Source organism: Bos mutus, chromosome 11, assembly GCF_027580195.1.
Source record: "Bos mutus isolate GX-2022 chromosome 11, NWIPB_WYAK_1.1, whole genome shotgun sequence".
NCBI lineage: Eukaryota > Metazoa > Chordata > Mammalia > Artiodactyla > Bovidae > Bos > Bos mutus.
In genome coordinates, this window is record NC_091627.1 from 103,367,259 (window position 1) to 103,384,778 (window position 17,520).

The following is a 17,520-nucleotide window of genomic DNA, read 5'->3' on the forward strand; positions in this document are numbered from 1 at the left end:
AGGGAGGCCCTCAAGAATTCACATCTTAGGGGAGGATGCTGCGTTTCCTGAGGCCACAGGAAAGAGACAGGCACCAACTTTGTCTATGTCTCGGGACCAGAGTGACCTCAGCTGACATCTGGATAACACCTGCTTGAGAGAGGAGCCCAGGTCCTGACCGGAAAGCAGGAGCCCCAGCACAGGGCTGTAAACAGCTTTAGACCGACTCTTTCATAGTAACTAACTCACAGACAGCCACATGGTTCAGCCATGGCTCAGGCTCAGGCAGAGACATTGCATTTACCCACATATACTAACATTCAGTGCGCTTTTAGTATATAACAGATCCTTGACTTTCACTTGTTGTTCAGTCACCAAGTCACGTCTGACTCTTCACAGCCCCATGGACCACAGCACACCAGGCTTCCCTGTTTCACCATCTCCCAGAGTCTGCCCAAGTTCATGTCCATTGCATCGGTTATGCCATCCTGCCATCTCGTCTTTTGTCGCCCTCTTCTGTTTTAGACTGCTTAACACATATTAATTGGTGCATTCCCCTAACAGATCCTTGGGTTAGTACTATCGTCATCCACAGAGCAGTTTCAATGCTCCCTCAGGGCTCTGACCTCACTCAGGATCAAAGCCAAAGTCACCTCCCTGGCCTCACCCTCTCCCACTCCATGCATGCATGGGTGCTAAGTCGCTTCAGTTGTGTCCAACTCTGTGTGACCCCATGGACTGTAGCCTGCCAGTCTCCTCTGTCCATGGGATTCTCCAGGCAAGAATACCAGAGTGGATTGCTATTTCCTTCTCCAGGAGATCTTCCCAACCGAGGGATCGAACCCAGGTGTCTTATGTCTCCTGCACTGGCAGGCAGATTCTTCACAACTAGTGCCACCGGGGAAGCCCTCCCACTCCAGGTATCACTTACTCAGCTCCAAGCACACTGGCCTCACTGCTTCTGGAACATGCCAAGAACCTCCTCCTGGTCTGAGTACTAGCCAGAAACACCTCCCAAAGAGCTGACAGCCCACTTATCACCTCCTTCGGTTCTTTACGCAAAAGTCACCCTCTCTGGCCACCTAAGCTCAGCTTGCAACCCCCTGTCCAGCTCCCCCTGCCCAGCTCCACACACGACACTTGCCACCATCTGACATACTCTATGTTTTAGTGATTCCTCGTTTTTTGTCTGCCTGCTCCGTAAGGACACTGGATTTGGGTCTGTCTTGTGGTGACTGCAGCCATGAAATTAAAAGACGCTTGCTCCTTGGAAGGAACGTTATGACCAACCTAGATAGCATATTCAAAAGCAGAGACATTACTTTGCCAATCTAGTCAAGGCTATGGTTTTTCCAGTGGTCATGTATGGATGTGAGAGTTGGACTGTGAAGAAAGCTGAGACCAGAAGAATTGATGCTTTTGAACTGTGGTGTTGGAAAAGACTCTTGAGAGTCCCTTGGACTGCAAGGAGATCCAACCAGTCCATTCTGAAGGAGATCGGTCCTGGGTGTTCTTTGGAAGGAATGATGCTAAAGCTGAAACTCCAGTACTTTGGCCACCTCATGCAAAGAGTTGACTCATTGGAAAAGACTCTGATGCTGGGAGGGATTGGGGGCAGGAGGAGAAGGGGATGACAGAGGATGAGATGGCTGGATGGCATCACCAACTCGATGGACGTGAGTCTGAGTGAACTCCGGGAGTTGGTGATAGACAGGGAGGCCTGGCGTGCTGCGATTCATGGGGTCGCAAAGAGTCCGACACGACTGAGCGACTGATCTGATCTGAACTGTGCACTGCCACGCCCTCAATGCCTGGAACAGTGTCTGGCACATAGTAGGCGTTCAGCAAATATTTGGTGAATGCAGAAGAGTTAATGCAAGCAAGCAGTTCTGATACTTGCCCAGCGAGCCCAGCTGCAAGTAGCAGACGCTGGCTTTCAACCCAGGCCACCCAACTCTGGAGTCACTCGCACTTGTGACCACAGGCACACCCCCTCATTACCCACCTGCACACTGAGGTCCACCCCAGCCTCACCCCCCCAAAACCCCAGCCCCAAGTCCCACATACAGGAACTTGCCGTCGGTCTGGGAGCCCGAGTAGAGTTTGCGCTCAGCCTCCTCGCGCGTCAGGCTGCTGTGGTACCAGGGCATCCGTTCGTGAGCTGTCGTGGCAATAAGCTTCTCCACCTGGGGTGCCTGGCTGATGATGGCTTGCTCCAAGGCCTCGCCCTGGGGAAGGGAGGGTGAAGAAGACGTGTAAGTGTCGTTAAGTGCGCGCCACAGGACCCCTCTTCCATCTCCTGGACACTCCCAACTCAGGCACGCCTAGGACGTAAGTCTTTTAGGCTGATGAGGACAGCCACCCCTCCTCTCATCTCTATGGTCCCGCTCCCATCCATCCAGGCCCCGCGCACGGGCCACGGCCCAGGCCCCGCCTTCTAATAGGCCCCACTCCCATCTCCCACTTGAAGACCTGACACGGGTAATCAGGCAGTGCAGGCTGTCGAAGACCACAAGCCACTGCCCCTGCCGGCCAACTTACCCCAGGGCACTGCTCCCACCATCCGTTCTTGGACCCCGCTCCCAGCCCAAGCCCAGCTCCCGACCTCGTCCGTTCCGGACTCAGAGCGACCTCAACTTTCCCCGACTACGCTTTGCTCGGATAAGCACCAAAGCGTCGCTCAGGCCCCTGCCTCCGAGGTCTCCTCCCAGGTCCTGCCCCCAACCAGGCCCCACCCCTCTAGCATCTAAAATGGACGCAGCAAAGCCCAGCGCAGGCTGGCGAAGACTGCAGCTCTCACCAACTCCCATGGCTCCCTCGGCCCCAGGGCCCGCCCTCCTCGGTCCCACCTTCTCAAGGCCCGCCCATCTGGCTCCGCCCCAAGCCCCTCCGCAGCCCCGTCCACCAAAGACCTGCCCCCTCCTGAAACAGCTGCACTCTGGCCAAGCTCCCCCAGGGCCCGCTTCTCGCACCCCGCGCTCTCACCTCCAGCTTCCAAGTCTGGCGCACGTAGTCGCGCACCATGGCGTCGCGAAGGTTGTCAAATACCCCGGGCTGCGGCTCGAGCCCCGACGGCCGGTTGCACGGCTTGCGCAGGTTGCAGGGCAGCCCGTCGGGGTCGCGTGAATAGAACTCGCAGAGCTCAGCCGGGCCGCAGTGCGCCTTTCCTCCCGCGATAGCGTAGGTGCCGTTGAGCTGGCGCTCGATGGGGAAGTGGTGGAAGCGCACTTCGTGCACGAGCGACAGCACGTAGCCGCCCAGCGAGCGCAGGCACTGCCGCAGCAGGAAGAGCCCGTCGGCCATGCCCGCCAGCTTCAGGTGCTCCTCGGCCTCGGCGCGCGAGATGCTGCCGTAGAAGAAGGGCAGGTGCGCCGCGGGGTCCGGCATCGCCGCCGCCCTGTGCAGGGTGCGTGGCCTTGCGCCTCTCCAGACCCTGTGGGTTCAAAACGGGATTGAGGGCACGTCAGGGCCTTGGTTTCCCTTCCTGAACCCATCCATTGGACCCAGAGATAGGAGGAGAGACCCCTTGTTAAAGGGCATCCGTGCAGCACAGCTGTGTGTGCCAGTCGTGCAGAAACTGATCTGTGCCGGAGTCAACTTGGAAAGGCGCCTTACCCTGCTGGACTCAGACTGGGGAGTCCTAAACCAGCCTTCGACTTTTCAGACCTAGTCCGGAGCACCCAGGCACCCCTCACTGGCCTGCACACACACACGCACCGGGCACATCTATGTCCCAAACACGTGTTGGATTCTTACAGTGTTTCAGGCTGGAGATACGGGTGAATAAGACAGACATGGTCTCTGCCCTCCCCGAGATGACAGTGAGGGAGGGAGGATGCAATAAACAAAGAAGAGACAAAAATAATAATTACAGATTGAGGTCAGTGTTTTAAAGGAAATAGAGTGAGACCAAGAAAGAAGCCGCTGTAGTCAGAATGGTCACAATCTCTGAGGAGGTAGCATGTGAGCTGAGATCTGAAGGTTAAAGAGGATCCCACTTCTCAAAAAACATCAGGCAGAGGGAACAGCAAGTACAAAGGCCCTGCAGCTGGAACAACCTTTGCTCACCAAAGGAGCTTGACCATTTGCTGCTGGGAGCCAGGGTGAGGAGGCTCGGCATACACAAAGGCGGGATCAAGCCTCAGGAGTCCCCTTGCAAATTCTAGAGCATCTACCCCCAAAACCAGAGTCTGCCTACTTTCTGCTTTGGACTCTCACCTACACCTCTGACTTTACGGGGGGCTGTCCCCCACTACCTGTCTCTGAAAAAAGCGTTAACTTACAGCTCCAGTTAATAATTCCTGGGTGTGACAGTGTTTCAACCTACAAACTCCTTTGGAAGTCCTCTAGCCGGCCTGAATAGGTTTTTTCGGCCACATGTGATTGATTGTTCAGAGCCTCCCAACTGTGAGAGGCATAAGATGTTCTAAACTGTCTAAATACAGATTCCTTTGAGCAGTTAAAAGATTGATTAGAAATTGTATTGGTGAAGGGTTTTTCACTTGTTGGGCCAATGTTTGCTGCTAAGTCTCCATATCCCTTACCTGCTGTGTCCCTGGCAGTGTATTGATTAATGTAATTCGTGTAAGTAGTAGCTTTATTGTTTGTAACCTGGGACCCTTGAGTTAATTCTTTTTCTTGTTATAGCCCACCACACCTTTGCCCTGTAGGAATGCAACTTTAATGCTTTTGGAGGGTGGTGCCTGACCAATCACCTTTAGAGAAAAATAAGTTTTTGAAGAAAGGGTCTTAAAATGTTAACAGGCCTCCGGGCCAGGAGATGATGCAAATCACCTAAGCTTTTGCATATGATAAGTTTGCAGGGAGAAAGCCTGGCTTACTGCATGACTCTACCCCTTACCCCATTATCCTCTATGCACAACTTAAGGTATAAAAACGACTTTGGAAAATAAAGTGCGGGCCTTGTTCACCGAAACTTGGTCTCCCCATGTCGTTCTTTCTCTCACCTTCTGGCTGAATTATTCAGCCTCTTTTCTCCACTGAATTTCCTCACTGAGCTATCCTTATTTAACCACTCTTTATGTCCTTAATTAACGTTTAATTAAGCAGTTGTTTCCTGATCCTCGCCGATGCCGTCCCAGCTTCGAATTCCCTGGATCCACCGGGGCTGGACCCCGGCAAGTGGCGCCCACAACAGGCTAATTCGAAGGTAGCTACCTCAGAAAAAGTGTTGAGAAAGTGTTGAATTTACGGGACTGATAGGCCCGCACCCAGGGTGTCCCACTGTAGGACAGACAGGGCGAGTAATGGTGGGAAGTGTTAAAGGGGTTTGAGAGGAAACCCGGTTTTTATTGAAAGTGTCAAAGTGGTTTGAGAGAAAACCCGGTTTCTAGAGTTAAAAGGTTGAAATAAACCCGATCTTTGAAAACTAAACCTAAATATTCTGCTATACTTAATTTTCTGACATGGATAACACTGAATCAAATGAAAGACAGCTCTTTATAGGAGTAATTTTGCAGTTATTAAGTAAGAGAGGAATCAAAGTTAAAAAATCTACCATTCAATCATTTTTTTCATTTGTACAAGAATAGTGTCCTTGGTTTCCAGAAGAGGGTACTGTTAATTTAGATACTTAGGTGAAGGTAAAAAAACAACTAAACTCTTATCCTATAAATATGATTAAAAATGTTCTGGACCCCCGTCATGAGGCTGTTGGATAGCCTATGGGAGAGGCTATAGCGGTGGATGGTAGTGGGTCTCCACCTTCTGCGCAGATCATATTTTCTGCCATTGACGAAGAAAAGGGAGACTGTGCTCTACCTCTGGAGGAAGGAGAGGGCTTACAGGACGCTGCGGCCTGGCGCCCTGGTGAGCCCCCTCCCCCTCTACACAAACCTTTAAAAATTTAGCCAACAATTTCTGATTTAAGGCGACTACCCCACCTCCGCTTGCACCTCCCAGGGCCTAGGAATTCCCCAGTTTACATCCAAAGCCTCCCAGAGCATTGCCTAAGGCTGAAAAAGATTTAAAAAAAAATTTTTTTTTTTCTTTTAAACAAAGGAGCTTTTAAAGAATACACAATATACAGAGCCTGCTCCTTGCAGAAAAACCCCTCAGGGGGGCCCACCCAAGCAAAAAAAAAGGAAAGAAAAATAATCGTAATAGAAAAAGATTCTACAAATAAAAAGTGTTTCTCTTATGACCAAGCAGAACGGTAAGGGGATTTAGCAACAGTATTAACCCCTGCTGGTTGCTCCAATTCCAATGGGAGTGGCTGGCCTCCTACCTGAGGGCATTGTAGGACTCGTGCTAGGGCGTAGCTTGCTTTCTTTTCAAGGAATTTCGGTGGTGCATAGTGTAGTAGATTCTGATTATATTGAGAAATTAAAGTTTTTGACCTTGCTGCCTACTAAAACTGTGCAAATTAATAAAGGTCTAAGAGTAACACCGCTTTTGCTTTTACCTTATCAGACAGGATAAAACTTGACTTCTCAAGCTAAGAGCTATAGAGCATTTAGATCTAGTGATCTAGCTTTTTGGGTACAGGAAATTACAGCTTCTAGGCCTTTAAAAAATTTTTTTTAATTCAAGAAAATAAAGTGTCAGGACTATTAGACACAGGAACAGACGTCTCTTAACATTGCTGGGAAAGACCAGCCCAGTTCCTGGCCAACACATATTACTGAAAATGAGTTGGTGGGATAAGAGACAGTGGTATGCGGGGTGGGAATGCTGTAGAGAAAAAGGTGAGGGAGAGTTTAAAACCTTGAAGAGTAGTGAGTTCCCCGTTGCTGGAAATATTCAAGCAAAGATTAGATGGTTGCTTGTCATCTAAAAAGCTATAGACCAGATTTAGGTTATAAAACAATAACTGGAGAAGCTTATAAAGATGTTGTGCAACACCTCTTTACTTGCTTCTCATATTTAGGTCTGCCAAAAGTTTTGAAAACTGATAATGCCCCTTTGAAGCTGCGGAGAGTACTAACTTTAAATGATTTCTGAAAAGTATTAGGGGACATTAATTGGATACGCCCACATTTAAAACTGACTACTGCAGATTTAAAGCCTTTGTTTGATTGCTTAAAAAGCGATCCTAATTCCAGTTCTAAGAGAAAGTTGACTAATGAGACAGAATAGGCTCTTGTTAAAGTAGATGAGACTTTAAATGATCAGTTAATTAGGATTAATATTACCAAAAGATGAGATTAAATTATTCTTGCCACAAAACATACACCTACAGGGTGATTGTGTCAAAAAGGCCCATTGGTCCCATCTACCAGTGACCCCAAGAAAAATACTTTTATCTTATCCCAGCTTGGTGGCACAGTTAATTATAAAAGGAGGAAAAAAGAAATGTGGAACTTTTTAGAAAAGAAGTAGCAAATATAATAATTCCATTCAATAAGGATCAACTACAAGTCTTTTACAAAATAGTGATGATTGGCAAGTTGCCCTGATACATTTCAGGGGTCAAATTTTGTTTCATTTGCCCTCAAGCCCCCACAGTAGTTAAAAGTTCAAAAATGTTAGATTGGCAGTTTGAGGATACCTGTGGAACTTTCCAACCCTATGTAGTTCCTACGCTCCCCTTTACCCTATGGGGGAGGGACGTGCTGTCTCAAATAAGAGATACTCAGAGAAGGGTTTTCTCAATTTCTTAGTTGTCAACAGGCGGTACAATTAACAATACTTTATATATTGTTATAAATACATAATATAAATATATTTGCCTAATTACAGTTTGCCTAATTAGGTATGGATATAATAAAGGTATACCTAATTCTATTTATAGATCTATACTTAATTTGTATATAAATTAATATGTATACTATATATGCATATTATATATATACTGTATAATTAAATATGTATTGCAGTAATATAATGTGTGTGTGGCTGATATTAATTGGTATGGATTGATGTGCTGTGATGATATATGTTCTATATACTGTATAATTATATTATATATGTGTGACAAGTATTATTGCAGTACATTGGTTTGTTTTGGTTGGTATTAGCTGTGTACGTGTTGTATTGCTGTAATATATATTAATTAATATATTAATTATAAAGATTAGTTCAAGTATATTGATTTATATATATTATATGTCAATAAGTTTATACTTGTTGCCATATATAAATACATATATAAATACATTTTGCATTTAGGTATATCTGTATACCAAAATGAGATAAGGAGGCTATACATTTATTATTTAAATTTATACAGAGACCTAAACTAAACATTAGACCTAAATTAACATATCCCTAAATTTATGTTGTTAAAATGTAAATTTTAAAACTTTAAAAAATTAAATTGACAACTGCTTGACAATTCCTTTGCCATAAAACCCCCATAGGTGTAATTGGGGTAGCCAGACAAAAAATTGGTTTTATTGCAAAACGGCCCCCTAGAGTGGGTCCATCTTCCCGCTCAAACCAAAAAAAAAGTAGCGGCTTCTTATCCAGGATTGATAGCTACTTTGATATTAAAGGAAAAAAGCGGAGCATTGAATTATTTGGTAAAGAGCCATCAGAAATTTTAATTCCATATAATAAAGAACAACTTGATGCTCTTCTAATGTTCGAGGATTGGCAGATTGCCATAGGAAATTATTGTGGTCAAATTTTGCATCATTTACCCTCGCATGTTTTGCTCAATTTTATGTCCAAACATCCAGTTATTTTTCCTGTCAGATGCAGTCTCCTATTCCAAATGCTCAGATAGCCTTTACTGATGGGTCAGCAAACGGTAAAGCCTCCATAGTTACTAAAAATCACCAAAAGGTTTTAGAAACACAGGAAACTTCAGCTCAAAGAGCTGAAATAACAGCAGTCATAGAGGATTTTGATATGTTTGCAGATGAGGAATTTAACCTTTATTCTGATTCTCAATATGTAGTCAAGCTGTTTCCACATATTGAATCTGCAGTTTTGCCTGAAAATAAAACTACCATATTTCATTTGTTAACTAAATTACAGCAACAAATTTGGAAAAGAAATAAAATATTTTTCATTGGACACATTTGGGCTCATTCTGGATTGCCCAGCCCTTTAAATGCCTTTAATGATTTGGCTGACTTATTAACCAGAAATACAGTGGCTACTGTGATTGAGGAGGCCAGAGCCTCTCGCTTACTTCATCATCAAAATGCTACTGCCTTAAGATATCAATTCCAAATTCCCAGACTGCTCAAGAGATTGTGCGTTCTTGCCTACACTGCCCCACTGTTTATAGTAGTCTACCTATGGGAGTTAATCCTCGGGGTCTCAAACCTAACGTACTCTGGCAAACGGATGTAACTCACGTCTCTTCATTTGGAAAACTGCCCTTTGTTCATGTAATTGTAGATACCTTTTCTCACGTTATTATTGCAACTGCTCGTACCGGGGAGGCAGTTAAAGATGTGATACAACATCTCTTTACTTGTTTTTCATATTTGGGCCTGCCAAAAGCTCTGAAAACTGACAATGCTCCTGCTTACACTTCTAAGTCTTTTCAGGAATTTTGTATAAAGTTTCAGATTAAACATAATACTGTCATCCCTTATAATCCCCAGAGACAGGCCATTGTTGAAAGAGCACATCAAACATTAAAAATCCAAATTCAAAAACTAAAAGAAGGGGAGTTTAAGTATAGCTCTCCCCATCAAATCTTGCAACATGCTCTTTTCCTAATAAATATTCTAAATACTGATCTGGCCAGAACTACTGCAATGCTATGTCATTGGTGCCTGGAGCAATTAAATGCAAAGCCATTAGTCAAATGGAAGGACCTCCTCTCAGGACAATGGAAGGGTCCTGACCCATTATTAACTAGCGGTGGAGGATGTGCTTGTATTTTTCCACAGGACGCAGATTCTCCAATTTAGATCCGGGACAGGCTGATTCGCCATGTTGCAGTCCCCCAGACATCCAGTTCCCCCATTGCTTGGATCATAAAAGAGGAGGGGCACTCCTCTGCACAGAACAGCCGCGCGTCGGGAGCCGGGCCGGACCAGCCTGGCTGCCGGGGCCCAGCGCACAGCGCTCGCAGCCGATAGCCCCGCCAGCGTCTGTCTGCTTGGCCTTACTGTCTGTCTGTCCGGCTTGGCCGCTGCTGAGCCCGAGGCCGGTTCAGCGAGGGAGCAGGGGCGGCGCCCGCCGACAGGGGAGGCAAGATAAACATCGAGATCCCGGCGAGACTGACGGGGCTGCTGCAGTGCGAACTCCAGCCAAAAAATAATTCTACTTATTCTGTTTTGGCTTGTCTACCCTCTCCTTATGTTTTTCTCTTTACCAACGATTCTGGAAAACTTAATGTACATATGACTTTCACTGGTGGACCCAATGTAGTAACTTGTGAACAATGTATGCTCTCATCTTGTTTAAACCCTCGATATGTTTGCTTCTTTGTAGTGTTACAACGTCCACCTTATCTTATGATGTAACCACTTATTGATATGATAATTTTGGTCTTGCTGTATTACAACAACTACAGGATTTAATGCGATCGCGATGGTTTGTGGGCTTACTTATTTTAGGAATATCAGCTTTAATAGCAGCAATTAGTTCTGTTACTGTGGCAGCAATATCATTGACTCAACAAGTGCATACTGCCCAATATGTTGATACCATGTCTAAAAGTGTTTCTTTAACTCTAGCAACCCAGGAAGCTATAGATAGGAAATTAGAGCTGAGGGTAGATGCTTTAGAGGAGGCAATAATGCATATTGTGACTGAGTTACAGGCTTTAAAAGTGAAAATGGCTCTGTCTTGCCACGCTGATTACCGGTGGATATGTGTGACATCTTTAAAGGTAAACGAGACAGATTACGAATGGGAAAAAAATCAAAAATCATATCTCAGGTGTTTGGAACAGCTCTGACATTGGCCTGGACTTAGGGAAACTTCATAATCAAATACAGACCCTGGAACACTCTCGACTGGATTTTACCGCCGCTGGAGCAGCTAATGACTTTTTTCACACTTTCTCTAACTTCATTTCAGGAAAAAACATTCTGTCTAATATCCTTGGATACGTCGCTACTGGTGCTTTAATTTTGCTTCTCAGAATCATTCTTCCTTGTATTGTCAGGATTCTTCGGCAGAACATTCAGAAGCTCTCGAGTGAGCTGCATCTGGCTGTTTTAAGAAATAAAAAAGGCGGAGATGCCGGGAGCCAGCGTGAGGAGCTCCACCCATGGCAAAGGTCATGAGGAAGGAGGCTCGGCATACGCAAAGGCGGGATCAAGCCTCGGGAGTCCCCCTGGAAATTCTCGAGCATCTACCCCCAAAACCAGAGTCTGCCTACTTTCTGCTTTGGACTCTCACCTACACCTCTGACTTTACGGGGGGCTGTCCCCACTACCTCTCTCTGAAAAAAGAGTTAACTTACAGCTCCAGTTAATAATTCCTGGGTGTGACAGTGTTTAACCTACAAACTCCTTTGGAAGTCCTCTAGCCTGCTTGAATAGGTTTTTCCAGCCACATGTGATTGTTCAGAGCCTCCCAACTGTGAGAGGCATGAGATGTTCTAAACTGTCTAAATACAGACTCCTTTGAGCAGTTAAAAGATTGATTAGAAATTGTATTGGTGAAGGGTTTTTCACTTGTTGGGCCAATGTTTGCTGCTAAGTCTCCATATCCCTTACCTGCTGTGTCCCTGGCAGTGTATTGATTACTGTAATTCGTGTAAGTAGTAGCTTTAATGTTTGTAACCTGGGACCCTTGAGTTAATTCTTTTTCTTGTTATAGCCCACCACACCTTTGCTCTGTAGGAATGCAACTTTATCTAATGCTTTTGGAGGGTGGCGCCTGACTAATCACCTTTAGAGAAAAATAAGTTTTTGAAGAAAGGGTCTTAAAATGTTAACAGGCCTCCGGGCCAGAAGATGATGCAAATCACCTAAACTTTTGCATATGATAAGTTTGCAGGAAGAAAGCCTGGCTTGCTGCCTGACTCTACCCCTTCCCCCATTATCCTCTATGCACAACTTAAGGTATAAAAACGACTTTGGAAAATAAAGTGTGGGCCTTGTTCACCAAAACTTGGTCTCCGCATGTCGTTCTTTCTCTCACCTTCTGGCTGAATTATTCAGCCTCTTTTCTCCACTGAATTTCCTCACTGAGCTATCCTTATGTCAGCCTCTTTTCTCCACTGAATTTCCTCACTGAGCTATCCTTATTTAACCACTCTTTATATCCTTGCTGCTACTGCTAAGTCACTGCAGTGTGTCCGACTCTGTGTGACCCCATAGACGGCAGCCCACCAGGCTCCCCGTCCCTGGGATTCTCCAGGCAAGAACACCAGAGTGGGTTGCCATTGTATTGGTGAAGGGTTTTTCACTTGTTGGGCCAATGTTTGCTACTAAGTTTCCATATCCCTTACCTACTGTGTCCCTGGGAGTGTACTGATTAATATAAATGGTGTATAGGAATGTAAGTAGTAGCTTTAATTTTTGTAACCTTGGACCCTTGAGTTAATACTTTTCTTGTTATAGCCTACCACACCTTTGCCCTGTAGGAATGCAACTTTAATGCTTTCGGAGGGTGGCGCCTGACTTTAGAATAATCAGCTTTAGAGAAAAATAAGTTTTCTGAAGAAAGGGTCGTAAAATGTTAACAGGCCTCCTGGCCAGAAGATGATGTAAATCACCTAAACTTTTGCATATGATAAGTTTGCAGGAAGAAAGCCTTGCTTTGATAAGGATCAAGGACTGCTGACCTTGCATGACTCTACCCCTTCCCCCATTATCCTCTATGCATAACTTAAGGTATAAAAACTACTTTGGAAAATAAAGTGCGGGCCTTGCTCACTGAAGCTTGGTCTCCCCATATCATTCTTTCTCTCACCTTCTGGCTGAATTCCCATCTGGAGCGTGGAGGCTCGTCATGCCTACTAATTTTGCCTGGGCTTTTAAGATTTGACCGGGGAGACCTTAGTGTCTCCTCTCCTTCAGGAGAACGGGAGGATGCCTGTGGCCTACGTAGGTGACGCAAACTCCTTGTCTTGGAGTTTTATTGGCTTTCCACGTAAACCAAGTTATTCAGCCTCTTTTCACTGAATTTCTTCGCTGAGCTATCCCTATCTAACCACTCTTTATATCTTTAATTCTATTGTATCCTGATCGCCGAAGCCGTGTCCCCTTCAAATTCCCTGGATCCACCAGGGCTGGACCCTGGTAGGTAACTAAACTTTCACACGCCGTGGAGCAGCCTAGCCCCTGCGCCACAGCTCCTGGGCCCACACACTCTGGAGTCCAAGTGCCACAACTGGAGAGCATGCACCGCGGTGCAAGAGCCCTCATTATACGATGAAGATGCTGAGTGCCTGTCACAACTAGGACCGATGCAGCCAAATTTAAAATAAATTTTAAAATATATTTTTTAAAGGCACCATAAAATATTGAACCCCAGTCAATGATCTGTGTGCAGAAATATTTAGGTGTGATGGGTAGTGTAGTGATGACTGTCATTTATTTTGAAAGGAAGGCATCCAAAAGCAAAAGTTGATGTATGGATAAATAGATTGATATAGTTGAGTCTTGCTGTCTGCAATATTTCTATAAGGTATTGAGTGAGGAAGTACTAAGCCATTGCTTCTAGAAGAAATTCGGGGTTAAGTTCCTTTAAGTCTCTGGTCACACAATTTTCATCAACAGATCAGTATATAACCTTGTTTTATTTACTTCTGTTTAAAAACACCTTACATAATTATATTGATGCACTAGCACTGAACTCTTGGCCAACAGCCCTATAAGCTTATTCAACACGTACTGTTTCTGGGAGGCGTAGCTCAGCCTTCCTGCACTTAGGAACACTAAACAGCACCTCAGTGCTGCCCTTGGGGACCATTTACACAGTGAAATTATGGACAAATAGCACAAAAATGTGGTACCAAATAGACTGTGAGAAAGAGACTTGTTTACAATATGAGCTGAAACGAGAAGGCAAAGCATTGCGTTGTTCAGCCTCTGCAGGAACCAGCATGTGGGTTGACTCAAATTTCACACCGCTCTGCACATGCCCTCCAATGACCGTGAAAGTGCAACGAGCATAAGCTTGGAGTTTACAAATAAATTTTAGCAAGCAGGCGAGTTGGGAGATACAGAATCCAATAATAATGAGGATCAAGTACATGTTATGAAGCAAATATAGCAAAATTCCACTGTAAAATCTAAGAGGTAGATAATTTGTACAACGAATTGTTCTCATTTTCTGTATGTTTTTAAGTTTTTATATAATGTCGAAAAAATTATGCCCATAACAGTTTCTGGTTGTTTCTCTACTAAGATGAGTCCAGTTAAGGCCACCCGGACATAGTTTTGCATTCAAGGAAGGGTCCTCGGGCACCCTTTTTAGTTCAGCAATTATAAGCAGGGGGTGGAAAGAAAGCTTTTGTGGACTGAGAAAGGCTGCCTTTCCCTGGTGTTCAGGGACTTGCAAAGACAGGCACTGGGACTGAGTGAGAATCATTTGAGGCTTGAATCAAGGCAGCTGGATTCAGGAAGAGGGGCCAGAAGCAGCATTCTAACCAGACGGCTTCTGACACTGGGGTTGGGAGGGCCAGAGTTGGGGGTGGGGGGCAGGCCCTGGATGTCCCAATAGTTACAGGCAGGTGATTAACTGGGGACCAGGAAATGCAGTCACCATCCCATTTATTGTTTTTGTTGAATTGCTAAGTCATGTCCAACTCTTTTTGACCCCATGCCCTGTAGCCTGCCAGGCTCCTCTGACCTTGGGATTCTCCAGGAAAGAGTACTGGAGTGGATAACCATTTCCTTCTCCAGGGGATCTTCCCGACCCAGGGATCAAACCTGTGTCTCCTGCAATGGCAGGAAGATTCTTTACCACTGAGCCACCAGAAAAGCTCCCATCATCCCTTAAGAGTGTTTAAAGAATCGGAGGACTTCCCTGGTGGTCCAGTGGCTAAGACTCCGAGCTCCCAATGCAGGGTTGGGGGGAGAAGGCAGCGAGACTGATCCCTGGTCGAGGTATTATATCCCACATGCCTCAACTAAAGATCCTGCAGCAACTAAGACCTGGCACAGCCAAATAAATAAATAATAAAAGTTTTAAAATAAAAAGCGTTGGTTCAAAATTAATAACCAACAAGGACATGGAACTTTACAGCACAGGGAACTCTACCCAATATCATGTGGCAGCCTGGATGGGAGGGGCGTTTGGGGGAGAATGGATACATGTATATGTGTGGCTGAAACTGTTCACTGTTCACCTGAAACTACCACAACATTGTTAATCACCTACACCACAATACAGAATAAAAAGTTTAACGTTTGAAAAAAAAAATAGAGTCAGGATGGCTTCTAGGTATTCATCCTAGAAAAATGGAAACAGGTTCACACAAAGACCTGCACAGGAGTGTTTACAGCAGCTCTGCTCACGATTGCCAACATGTAGGAAGAACTCAAAGGCTTCCCTGGTGGCTCAGATGGTAAAGATTCTGCCTACAGTAAGGGAGACCCAGGTTCGATCCCTGGGTTGGGAAAATCAACGTTTTCCAGCAGTTGAAGAAAGTGGGGGTACATCCCACGTGGGATCCTACTCTATCATGAAATGGAAGGACATGGTGCTGCATACACATGAATGAACCTGAAAGGCATCATGCTGAGAGCAAAGGGCCAGACTCAAAAAGCTACAAACCATCTGATTCCATTCGGAGCTGCAGAACAGGTGGAGGCTGCTGAGGCTGCAGACCAGCTGGGAAGTGGGGGCGTCAGGATATGGACTGATTACAGAGGGGGATGAGGGAATTCAGAAGAACAGCCTGTATCTTAAGATAGTTTCTCAGCTGTATGCCTTTGTCAAATCTTACAGTTTTTCACTAAAAGGGGTAAATTTTACTGTATGTAAATGATACTTTATGTAAAGAGAAGAGGCAGCAGGAAACTATAGACACGATGTGCGCATGCGCTCAGTCGCGTCTGACTCTTTGGTGGACGGTAGTCTGCCAGGCTCCTCTGTCCATGGGGTTCTCCAGGCAAGAATACTGGAGTGGACTGCCCATTCCTCCTCCAGGAGATCCTCTAGACCCAGGGATTGAACCTGCATCTACACGCCTCCTGCATCGGCAGGTGGATTCCTTACCCCTGCGCCACCTGGAAAGCCCACATATAGACATACCAGGCATTAAAAACATTAATTAAAAAGGGAAAAGAGCAGGCTGTCTACACGCCTGTCATTATCTGCTCCCCCCACCTCCACCTGGCTGCCCTCCAGCTGCCAAGGTATCACCACCTGATGGGCACCAGGCACCCTCTTCGAGGCTGGGTCCCCTGAGTGATGGACACTGTGACCACTCCCGCTCCTGCTTGAGCATCGCGGCTCTCTTGAGTCCTTCACCAACCCCCCGGCTTGCCTCCTTCCTCTCTGATGGTTCCTGTTCTCTCTCCTTCTCCATCCTCTGTTCCCAACTCAGGCCATTCTGTCTCTGCCTGCCCACGCAGCTGCTCCCACCTGTCTAGTCCAGAGCTCGTCCCCTGTGGTCTGTTTCTGCTGCTATCACCGCCTTTGATCTGCACCAGCTGTTTACTATTAATAAAACCTGAGATCCAGATCTAACTCACGTAGTGCCTGTGGTTGGCTAAACCCCACAGTCTGTTTCCCACACGAGCTGAAGCTCTGGGGTCTGCAAGTTGCTTTTAGGTAGTTCTCCCCCAGGGCCTCCCTGGCTCAAGAAGCTACTGTGTGGGACTTCCCTGGTGGCCCAGTGGTTAGGACTCCACCTTCTGATGCAGGGGGTGTGGGTTCAGTCCCTAGTTGGGGGAGTTAAGATCCCACATCTCTCAGGGACCAAAAACCCAAAACATAAAACAGAGGCAATGTTGTAACAAATTCAGTAAAGACTTAAAAATGACCCACATCAAAAACAAAACAAAACAACTTTTAAAAAATAAAAAAGGACCTTCAGTGGCTCCCTCCTGCCTACATCATTGAATCTATTAATAACTGAATTCCTCGGCCCTTCCTTTGCTCCAGCGAGGCTGTGCTATTTGAAGTGAATTTCTTCAAATTCACTTCCATGCTTGAATCCATGCAGTGCCCGCCACTGGGTACCTCCTCCCCACTCCTCTCTGCTCCCCCGGTCCAGCCAGCCCAGCCTGGCAGACTCACAGCCCTGCTCCTCAAGGGGATCAGAACCTGAGACAATGCAGCAAAGTGGAGGTTCGTCCAGGGACAGCGGGGAGGGGTGGGGGTGGTGAAGCTGGCCTCTGGGGCCGGAAGCTGCGGCAGGAAACTGTCAACAACACGGTTTGAGAAGCTCCGCCCCGCGGGGCCGCAGGTGCAGCCTGGGTAGCCAGAGGCAGGTCGGTGCAGAGGCGGGAGCGGGGAGAGTCCGGCCCTGGGGACCCTGTCCAGGGCCAGAAGTTGTGATGGCCCACCTCGGACCTGAGTCCAAGGTGTCCCAGAGGCTGGAGCCTTCCCGTGCATCCTCAGTTTTATCCCCACTTCCCTGTCTCTTTGTAAATAACAAAGACAGCAGTAACCGCAGCAGCTTCCAGAAGGGCCTGGCCAGTCTGCAGCTTCCTGGAGGACCAGATGTTTCTGTCCTGAGCCAAGTCCCCACAGACTGCATGA

At 46.3% G+C, this 17,520-nt stretch overlaps 1 protein-coding gene across 2 annotated transcripts in view; it reads right to left on the reverse strand.

The window, feature by feature from the left end:
* The window catches only part of ZAP70 (zeta chain of T cell receptor associated protein kinase 70), a 39,684-nt gene that overhangs the window by 16,109 nt on the left and 6,055 nt on the right, over positions 1-17,520 (reverse strand). The window contains exons 2-3 of one of the 2 annotated variants that reach the window (XM_005891624.3): positions 2,965-3,412; positions 2,047-2,207 (exon numbers count right to left, since the gene is read on the reverse strand). In XM_005891624.3, coding sequence (XP_005891686.1) covers positions 2,047-2,207; positions 2,965-3,366 — 563 coding nt within the window. In that variant the 5' untranslated portion in view covers positions 3,367-3,412. Of the gene's footprint in view, positions 1-2,046; positions 2,208-2,520; positions 2,647-2,964; positions 3,413-17,520 lie in introns of those variants that run through there. The other variant, XM_070380003.1, reaches the window with a different exon arrangement.